General features: G+C 43.6%; 1 protein-coding gene across 1 annotated transcript; it reads left to right on the forward strand.

The window, feature by feature from the left end:
• Positions 1-549: 549 nt before the first annotated feature.
• Positions 550-7,529, forward strand: LOC124775721. Its single transcript, XM_047250547.1, has 3 exons — positions 550-1,216; positions 1,294-1,400; positions 7,134-7,529. The coding sequence occupies exons 1-3, from the start codon at positions 550-552 to the stop codon at positions 7,527-7,529; spliced, it is 1,170 nt and encodes a 389-aa protein (XP_047106503.1).
• Positions 7,530-11,543: the final 4,014 nt, after the last annotated feature.

Consider the following 11,543-nt stretch of genomic DNA (forward strand, 5'->3'; position numbering starts at 1 on the left):
CATTACATAACTATCGTGCAGTTTCGTCTTCAAGGCAATCCTCAGCCGCGTTCTGCAGGGGCAATGAAGATGCTCCTGCATCGTTTTCAATTGGAAATGTTTGATTACCCACAATACAGCCCGTAACTGTCTGCCTCTGAGTTTCATCTCCGCTCACATCAACCGCTGGCTATGAAGACAACATTTTGGCAGAGACAACGAGCTGTAGGCCAGCATAGAGAATTGGCGGAAAGCACTGGCGGCTGTCTTCTATGATGAGGGTATTGGAAATTTGGAACAACGCTACGACAAATGTCTAAGTCAAAACGGCGACTACGTAGAGCAGAAGCTGCAAGGTGTAACTAACTGTTACAAAATAAAACATTTCTGATTTTCACTGTGGTTCCCATTTCGCGACCAATCGGAACTTACTTTCTGGACAGTCCTCGTACAATCTCTAGACGTGAGTAACATGGATTGTGAAACAGTATACTCAGCACGTCTTTGGTAAGCAACGTGAGATGTACTTCTATATTTACATTTGTTCGCAGATTTCATTCTGGGGAAAACATGACTGTTGCTGAAGCTGGCAGTTCACCGTATCCGTTTTGGATCAACAAACAGTTGGTAGAGACTGTGATGAATAATGGCAACGACGGATGTGAGCTGACGGTGGAAAACTTTGAATGTGATTCTGCCTGCAAGGAGGGCATGAGCTACACAAGCAACATCTTCAGAATTGTCGCGACTGTCAGTCGAGGAGAGTCCGCCACCTGTGAAAAGAGGAGCCTCATTCTGAAGTGCCTGCAGGAAAACTGGGAGAGAGAAGACCTGCTGAAGGACAGCAACTTGACTCAGATAGAGACGATGATGCTGGATGAGGTGATGCCAGAAGTGCACAGGCTGCTGAAGCGTGTGGAGGGCGAGGCGTTCCGGCCTGTGGCACCGCTCTGCTACTTGACAGGTAGAAGCCCCGTCCCGTTCCTCGCCATAGAGGACCTCTCGCCGGCCGGCTTCAGGACGGCGGATCCTGCGCGCCCCTTAGACTACCAGCACTGTGCAGCAGTCGTGCGCACCTACGCCCGCCTGCATGCCGCTTCAGCGAGGATCCTCAAAGACCGGCCCCACTACAAAACGGTCTTTGACCCAAAGAATACAGTGACAGAACAGTTGCACCAGCACATCGGGGAGCTGGCTCACAAAATATTCAAAGCCTGCAGCTTAGAGCTCACAAGGGGTACGAGAGCTACGCTGAAAAGTATGAACGACTTCCAGAAAAATTCGCAACTGTCATTTTCAAGTACTGGAGATCAGGCGAAATAAGACTGCCAGTTATTCTACATGGCGACTGCTGGAAGAATAATTTTATGTTTACATACGTGGATGAAAATATTAAAGATGTTAGACTTATAGATTTTCAGGTAAGTGATATATATATATATATATATATATATATATATATATATATATATACGCTGAAGAGCCAAAGAAACTGGTACACCTGCCTGATATCGATTAGAGCCGCAACGAGCACACAGAAGTGCCGCAACATGACGTGGCATGAACTCGACTAATATCTGAAGTAATGACTGAGGGAACTGACACAACGAATCCTGCAGGGCAGTCCATAAATCCATAAAAGTGGGTAAAGATCTCTTCTGAACGGCACGTTGCAAGGTATCCCAGATATCCCCAACAACGTTCATGTCTGGGGAGTTTGGAGGCCAGCGGAAGTGTTTTAACTCAGAAGAGTGTTCCTGGAGCCGCTCTGTAGCAATTCTGCACGTGTGAGGTATCACAATGTCTTACTGGAATGGCCCAGACCATCGGAATGCACAAGGACATGTATGGATGCAGGTTATGCTTATGTACGTGTCACATATCAGAGTCGTATCTAGACGTATCAGGGGTCCCATATCACTCCAACTGCACACACCCCACACCATTACAGAGCTTCCACAAGCTTGAACAGCCAACGCTGACACGCAGTGTCCTAGGATTCATGAGGTTGTCTCCATACCCGTATACGTCCATTCGCTCGAAACAATTTGAAGCGAGACTCGTCCGACCAGGCAACATGTTTCCAGTCATCAACGGTCCTATGTCGGTATTGAGAGGCCCATGTGAGGCGTAAACCTTTGTGCCGTGCTTTCATCAAGTGTTCACGAGTGGGTGCTTCGTTGAATGGTATACTCCCTGACCCTTGTTGATGGACCAGCATTGAAATCGGCAGCAATTTGTGGACAGGTTGAACTTCTGTCACGTTGAACCATTCTCCTCGCTCGTGGTTGGTCTTGTTCTTACTGGATCTTTTTCCGGCCGCAGCGATGTCTGAGATTTGATGTCTTACCGGACTCCTGATATTCACGGAAAAACTCGTGAAATGGTCTTACGGGAAAATCTCCACTTCATCGCTACCTCAGAGATGCTTTGTCGCATCGCTCGCACGCCGATTATAACACCAGGTTCAAGCTTACTTAAACCTTGATAACCTGCCATTGTAGCAGCAGTAGCCGATGTAACAATTGCACCAGACTCTTGTCTTACACTACTGGCCATTAAAATTGGTACACCACGAAGATGACGTGCTACAGACGCGAAATTTAACCGACAGGTAGAAGATGCTGTGATATGCGAATGATTAGCTTTTCAGAGCATTCGTACAAGGTTGGCGACGGTGGCGACACCTACAACGTGCTGACATGAGGAAAGTTGCCAGCCGATTTCTCATACACAAACAGCAGTTGACCGGCGTTGCCTGCTGAAACGTTGTTGTGATGCCTCGTGTAAGGGAGCAAATGCGTACCATCACGTTTCCGGCTTTGATAAAGGTCGGATTGTAGCCTATCACGATTGAGGTTTATCGTATCGCGACATTGCTGCTCGCGTGGGTCGAGATCCAATGACTGTTAGCAGGATATGGAATCAGTGGGTTCAAGAGGGTAATACGGAACGCCGTGCTGGATCCTAACGGCCTCGTATCACTAGCAGTCGAGATGATAGGCATGCTATCCGCATGGCTGTAACGGATCGCGCAGCCACGTCTCGATCGCTGAATCAACTGATGGGGACGTTTGCAAGGCAACAACCACCTGCACGAACAGTTCGACGACGTTTGCAGCAGCATGGACTATCAGCTCGGAGACCGTGGCTGCGGTTACCCTTGACGCTGCATCACATAGAGGAGCGCCTGCGATGGTGTATTCAACGACGAACCTGGGTGCACGAATGGCAAAACGGTCATTTTTTCGGATGAATCCAGGTCCTGTTTACAGCATCATGATGGTCACAATCGTGTTTTGCGATATCGCAGTGAACGCACATTGCAAGCGTGTATTCGTCATCGCCATACTGGCGTATCACCCGGCGTGATGGTATGGGGTGCCATTGGTTACACGTATCGGTCACATCTTGTTCGCATTGTTCCCATTGACGGCACTTTGAACAGTGGACGATACATTTCAGATGTGTTACGACCGATGGCTCTACCCTTCATTCGATCCCTGCGAAGCCCTACATTTCAGCAGGATAATGCACGACCGCCTGTTGCAGGTCCTATATGGGCCTTTCTGGATACAGAAAATGTTCGACTGATGCCCTGGACAGCACATTCTCCAAATCTCCCACCAATTGAAAACATCTGGTCAATGGTGGCCGAGCAACTCGCTCGTCATAATACAGCAGTCACTACTCTTGATGAACTGTGGTATCGTGTGGAAGCTGCATGGGCTGCTGTACCTGTAAACGCCATCCAAACTCTGTTTGACTCAATGCCCATGCGTATCAAAGCCGTTATTACGGCGAGAGGTGGTTGTTCTGGGTACTGATTTCTCAGGATCTATGCACCCAAATTGCGTGAAAATGTAATCGCATGTCAGTTCTAGTATAATATATTTGTCCAGTGAATACCCGTTTATCATCTGCATTTCTTCGTGGTGTAGCAATTTTAATGGCCAGTAGTGTACCATTGCGTTTATTGACAAGAGGAGATGGTGTTCTGGCATGGGGGTGTTTTTGTGGTAAGCGTGTGGGCTCCTTTGTTGCGCTTAAGAAAATACCATTCTGGGAAAGATACGAACCAGTTCGACATTGCATACAGCAGAGAAGGAGTTTGGCGACTATGATTGTTGTTATCAGTATGGCAAGGCGTCCTGTCATAAAGTTCACCTGGGAGGCAATGATTTGTGTTCAGTAACACTCTTCAACTGGACAGGACTGCCCGGAACCCCGACCTGAACCCAATGAGAACACCTTTAACGTGAGTTACGTTACAGATACTTCGTTGAAAGTGTTCTCGGTACAGTTCAAGGTGCCATAAAGGCGAAAGGTTGGCACACTCCATATTAATGGCCACTGATAGGTTTTCGGACGCTTTTAATTCGATGATGCATGTAATTGTAGCGGCAGGACACTTTTCGGATTTAGTGTCAGATTGTGTTGAGACGCTGCTTTCTTTGCTTTCGTATCAATAGTTCTTCGAGCGAGTAATGTCTGATTTGTGAACGCCATGCAGAATGCGAGATGCTCGTGTAACACGATGTTGCTTGTACTTGACAGCTGGCCAGTTGGTCGAATTGTGTGATATCCAGGCATGTGGTGCGTTTGGAGTTGACAGTGGCACTATGATCGACCAAAAGGGAATGAAAGGTGTTTGTGTGTGTGTGTGTATGTGTGTGTGTGTGTGTGTGTGTGTGTGAAATCTTATGAGACTTAACTGCTAACGTCATCAGTCCCTAAGCTTACACACCACTTAACCTAAATTATCCTAAGGACAATCACACACGGCCATGCCCGAGGGAGGACTCGAACCTCCGCCAGGACCAGCCGCACAGTTCATGACTGCAGCGCCTTAGACCGCTTGGGGAATGAAAGGGAAACCACACACATGCTATAGGTCTTGGCGCACCAAGCCTGACCAGAGGAATGGAGAATTGTTCTATGTACACAGGAGGTCTACATACATAAAAAAGCTTCTAGAACGTTCTGCAAACACGCAACCATAAACTGGTGATTAAAAGGAGGCTCTCGGTGCAATGGCTCATGGGAACAGCTGTTTCAGCTGAAATCAGAAGATGACGTGTGATGTGGACCAATATTCCCTTGTTTCTTGCAATTTCCGGTAGCTACGAAGGTTTGCATTCAGTACTGGTTGCTAGCACACTGACATTGGTTCATCTATATTATTTCTGTGTTACCTTTGCCTTGTGATTATGGTACCGTACAGAGAACATCCTCTTCTTTCATTTGAAAGTAATAATATAGTTCCGTTTACGAGTATGTTGACGCATTAAGTATAGTGTCGTCTGCCCGCCCTGTTAGCCGTGCGGTCTAACGCAATGCTTTCCGGGCGGGAAGGCGTGCCGGTCCCCGGCAGGAAACCGCCCGGAGGATTAGTGTCGAGGTCCGGTGTGCCGGCCAGCCTGTGGACGGTTTTTAAGTCGAATACGGGCGGGTCCCCTTATTCCGCCTCAGTTACACTATGTTGGTGACTGCTGCGCTAACACTTTCTCTACGTACGCGTAAACCATCATTACTCTACCGCGCAAACACTGGGGTTACACTCATCTGGTGTGAGACGTTTCCGGGGGGGACCACTGGGGGCCGAACCCCCCAATAACCCTGGACCTGGATTCGGTGTGGGACGGCGGTGGCGGAAGTGGACTGTTGTGGGGTTGTGTACCACTGCGGGCTACGGCGGGGATGAAGCCTCTCCGTCGTTTGTAGGTCCCCAGTTCCATACAATACAATAGAAAATACTGTCGTCTGCTAGCTAAAGTTAGTAGTTTGTCAGTGAAGAGAAAGCTGTCGACACCAAACAGGGCCATTCGACTTCAGTCGGAACAGCTACTTCTGTCAATCACTGCACCAAAAGTCTTCTTAAAGATTACAGTCAGTGGCTTTCTGGCGACGTGTGTTTATAGTTGCCTTCTAGTACAGGGTGGCCTATCACTTTCTTGACTTAGTTCCGTGAGTGAGTCACCTACCTAGAACTTACACAGCACTCTTTGGTACGAATGAAAACTGATTCAGTTATTGAGAAAAAGGGAAACCCTGCGATCAGGCCCTGAAGAGTAAGTGATAGTTGATGTTTCCAGCCGGCGGTTGTGGCCGAGCGATTCTAGGCGCTTCAGTCTGGAATCGCGCGACAGCTACGGACGCAGGTTCGAATCCTGCCTCGGGCATGGATGTGTGTGATATCCTTAGGTTAGTTAGGTTTAAGTAGTTCTAAGTTCTAGGGGACTGATGACCACAGATGTTAAGTCCCATAGTGCTCAGAGCCATTTGATGTTTCCACCTTGGAGCAGCTACCTTCCAATCAGGTAGCTCCTCAGTTGACATCATTGGCAGGGTGCATCGCGGTCCAGTCCTTCCACCAAGGAAAGATACCTGACGGCACTAGGAATCGAAACCGGATATCCCTGAATGTCGCATTGACCACTCGACTATGGAGACAGACAAAGTTACAATTCTATAATTTTCATAACTCATTACCGAATCTCATTACTGTATGGGAGGCACGATTCCTACTCTATCAAATTTGGGTGAATCCCTTAGGAACATGGGTGGCACGATTCCTACTGTGTCAAATGCAGGTGAAGGCTTAAGGAACACTATTCTTATCATAAATTTCAGTTAAACAACGTTATTCAAGTAAGTCGTTAAAGCGAGAAACATCTATATAACAGAAGTCGCAGTTGCAGTGGTTACGGTATGTGTACGACCGACTCCAGTATTAGCTCCATCCTACCGCCAGTACCCAGAAGAGGCAGCTACAACAGTTGTATCCCAGTTTACCTCAGAAGAGGATAGAATAGATGAGTGTTACCAAACCAGTGCACGCAGCGAGATCAAAGTGTGTGCATCGTCTTATTGTCCAGCAAGACGGATGATCTGCTGCTTTTTATCATCATTTGTAATCAGTTAAAACCGCATAGCGTCTCAACGAGTGAAGTTTCAGTACCCCCCCCCCTTTCTCTCTCTCTCTCTCTCTCTCTCTCTCTCTCGCTCTCTGTCTCTCCCTCTAACTCCCTCTCGTTTAGTAGACGACTATCTCATTCTTTTTATTCTTTGTTGTCTGTGACTGCATCTGTTAACCCGTAACCGCCATAGACTTGTGCAGTATAAGTGTAACTAAGGTACTTTTTTGCTTTTAGGTCAGCAAAGTGCACAGCGGAGCTGCGGACCTGCTGTACTTCCTGTACACGAACGCCAGCGAGGAGGTGCACCGCGACCACCTGGACACGCTCCTGGCCGACTACCGGGGCACACTGGTGGAGCTCCTGCGTCGCCTTGGCGTGGCGGCCGAGGCGGACTGCTACACCTTGCAAGCGCTCGCTGAGGACATGCAGGCGGGTGGCACCACGGCCGTCTGGTACAGCGCGTTCAGCTGCATGTCCATCACGTCGCATAAGTACGGCGCAGAGTTCGAGAAGCTTTTCCACAACACCAGCTACTCGGGGTCTGTCCTGAAAGACGCTTTAAGGAACCCCTATTCTATTTCCTACTTGAAATACCTGGCACCAATATTCGACAAAAAGAGTCTCTTTTAAGCAGAGGAGGCGGTAGCGCGATTTTCTGACTGTTTCTATATTGATAATAATGGTAAGTGGTGCCGACACACAGCGTGGTCGTACCTGGGGGGGGGGGGGGAGGGGGGGTAGGATGGGAGTAGGGACCAGAGGAGAGGCGGCTGTCCCTTTACCCCATGAAACAGATGATCTTCGAAAACCGAATTCGAACCGGTCCTCTCCACACACACAGATGTAGCACATCAATATGACTTTGAAGAAAGATAGATGTCGTCTAGCAGCACATGTATCTTAAGGCTATTGTCCTGAAATCTCGAAACTACTTCGCCGTTCACCGTAAAACTGCTTTGTCATGATGTGCGACTGGTAATTAATAAAGCTAGAGGGAACCTGCACAATATACAGACAGAATTTCTACAGTCTAATACAGAAGGTAATTGTAAGAATTACGCAATGAGATGAACAGAAATGATACTTTCATTCAAAGGCAGCAATGACACAGCAGCCACCGTGACTTATGACAGTCCCTTGGATATTACAAAAGGAGGGACGTGGTTCTTCGTAGGGTGTCTGATCATCACGGGCGGCAACGCATTCTCGGCAACTTGATCCCATAGCGGTCACCATTCTTTTAATAATGTATCTAATTTAAAAATTTCTGTGTCTCTTTTATATGAAATAGCAATAGAAGTTTTATATTTCTGCATAATAATTTCTATATCCTTATTAATACTTTGCTTAACACCATTGTTTGTACATTAGAATCTAATAAATAAGGAATCTTTACTTCAAATCTATCTCCAGCTAAATTAAATTTAGGAAATCTAGGTCTTAAAGAACTATTACAATTGTTGCATCGAGGTTTTTTTTTCAAGAAATTTATAATTTTTCATTTCTCCATTGCAGTGTATAATGTCTGTTATTTTGAATTTCATGGGGTTACCCCAAAATGATTATGTAATGGGTATAAATTCTCCTAACTTCTTTCTCCATTTGTATAGTTGGTATCTCGAATATTTGTAATAATATTATAATCAATTTCCTCCAAGTATTGATAAGGCAAATCCTTTGTTAGTTAGTTTGTATCATATTTTTAAAACAAAAACTTGAATTACAAAGTTAACAAATCGTAAATTAATTAATTTGAAACATTAAAAAACTACAAATAATAATATTAAAGAATTAAAAAAAGTAGTAATATATTTTTAGTATTTAATCTCAACAAATTATTTGTGCAGGTGTGTAACTGTTTTGTATTCAGTTAAAATTAATAATTTTAACAGTTAATAATTTTAAAAGTTAAATTTATTAATTTTAACTGAAATATTCATTCATGTAATTCAGTTAATTAAAAGACTGAAGCAATTTACATTACCATAATTTATATAAAATCATTTTATCTAATATAACTGAATGAATAATTATAAAAATGTGCATGCACACATAAAGTGTGCTGATGACCCCATTTTATTTCTACTAACAAATGTTCATGCATCAAATCTTTAACAATACAAATTAAAAATTTTTCATTAAATCTAGCTGTAAAAGGTTAGGAGCATTATGTTCAAAACTTGATGAATCTGGTGTATAATGATGTCTGCACCGTTAGTGACTATAGTGTTTGGGAGGTTCAGACAATTACAGGTTATACACAGTATACATACAGAAATAGTTAGTAATGAATACAGAAGTAAAGATATGGTTAAACATGGCCATTATTGTACACCAAAAAGTTAAAATTGTAAAGTTGCACACTGGCATGCAAAGAATGAGTATACTGTCTGAGATGCATCAGCTGGTGGTGGCTGATACTAGCGAGATAAGAACAGAATAGTAGGAATATGCACGCCATTGAAATATTATTACACTCATGAACAGTATACGACTTCATAAAATAACAAAGTTAAAGATAAGAATAACACAGTAGTCATGAAATTTAGAAGGAGCTCTGTATAATCATTCCCATTTACATACCAATAGCCTAGAGAAATTAAAAACAAAAAGTAAAAGAGAGAACAACTGTAACCTTATGACCTCGTCATGAGACTGTTCAAAGTTGCAACACTTTTATAAATTCTCTACTTGTGGCCTGCAGATAAAGTGAGTACTCATCATCACTGTCTGCGCCGTGTACATGGAATCTATGTACCCAATATATTCACGCTGTTATGGAAATAAATATCCATTGTCAAACTGTTTATTTTTTTTGACAAGCAAAGCACAAAAACTATCGTTAGCAGTAGTACAAAAGCTTACAGTTTTGCAATATCTAGGCTGCAAAAAAAAGGTCTGAGTCAAAAATTACTTTTTTTCACAGACAAATTTTATCGATTTTCTTGAAACAAACAATTGGAAGAACTTTTTCCACATTATTGATAGCAATGAATCCAATTTAAATATTTATCTGGAAGAGCTTCATATTCAAAGTAATAGATTTCAGGTTTTATGTGACTTGGTCTACAGCGACCGCTGAATACAGTAACGTATACATAGTTTTAAGTGATGAAAATAAAAGAAATGAAAGAAATAACTATGTCGACATTTAGAACAGAATCTCACAGAATCTACACCAAAAACTGCTCCTCGGTTAACTCATGACATATCTTCCTGTTTTTCCAGGTTAGCTACCATCCTTCTCCTACTAATTTCATTAAGAGCCGAAATTCACAGAAACAAGTTCTAAATAATGAGAAATTTTGACTGTGAAACAGCTAATTATGATGATACTCCTTTCTATATCGCTACTTTACATTACCAAGGGCACTTACCTGTTTCATCTATTTTGTCCTATGTTAAAAATTTATTTGCGCGTTCTAATATGCTTAATGACCTAGCAGACATCGTCAAAAGTATACTCTCTTCTGGTAACATTATTCTGTCTTAGTTCTGTGATCGAAACCACCACACATCACTTTACCATACACTAATAATTCTCAGAATGAATCTGTTTTCGTACTCTAACCAAACGTTTACAACTTCAGATAGTACTTAAAGAGGTAACAGCGCGTCATAGATATTCTATAATGGTAGCATGCATTGTGCCAAGGAGACTGGCATCACCTGCATCGTTTTCCACAACCAGGTCAAGGAGTATAACGAGACTTTCACTGTGTTGCACTGCGGCACTAATAATATGTCGACGTGTACTGTTTTTCCCCAGCCGCGCGGGATAGCCGCGCTGTCTTAAGCGACCTGTAACGGCTCGTGTGACTTCCCTCATCAGAGATTCGAGTCCTCCCTCGAGAATGAGTGTATGTGTTGTCCTTAGCGTAAGTTACTAGTTTAAGTTAAATTAAGTAGTTTGTAAGCTTAGGGACCCGATGACCTCAGCAGTTTGGTCACATACAACTTACCACAAATTTCCAATTTCCTTCCCCCAGATAGATAGCAACATGTTTACTTGTACTGTAAGGAATAAATGATGTACATAACGTTCTATTCAATTCTGACTTAATCTACTTTGACCAAAAGGCCGATATCCCTTCCAGGACTCTGGCAGTGAACTATTCTATTGAACACTGTTTGACTTACACTATTTTTCCGTGGCAGCCTAGATATATACCTTCAATCCTTATTAGTTAATGTGTTCTTTGTTGTCTGATTGGTACCTACTACTGTAAGTTTTAAAGACATGTAGTCCAGTTATTCACCTTTTCTTTTAACACATTTCCATGATATTCTCCGGATTACTAAGTATTCTGGACGTGGTACATGGTTACGATCGTCTTCCAAACTGGAAAATAAGCTTTTGCTGCCTCCAGTAAATAAATAACAGCGCGAATTTTTACCACGACATCGCCACAGTGCTTCATATCCTAGAACACTTCGCATTGCAATTTAAGGGTACGTTACCGCGATCATTAAAAACCCTGCAAAATCAATCTCACCCGCAATTTTTCTTCAAATGGTTAACTTAGACCACTTTGTAGTCTTGTAGGGAAGGCTAATTAGTTGGCGATCAGACCGTCCTGCTATCTGAGGACAAAGTTTTCCTAGTTAGAGTAAGGAATTAACTGATCATTTTCGGTAGAAATC

The sequence above is a fragment of the Schistocerca piceifrons genome, chromosome 2, assembly GCF_021461385.2.
Source record: "Schistocerca piceifrons isolate TAMUIC-IGC-003096 chromosome 2, iqSchPice1.1, whole genome shotgun sequence".
In the NCBI taxonomy this organism is placed as follows: Eukaryota; Metazoa; Arthropoda; class Insecta; order Orthoptera; family Acrididae; genus Schistocerca; species Schistocerca piceifrons.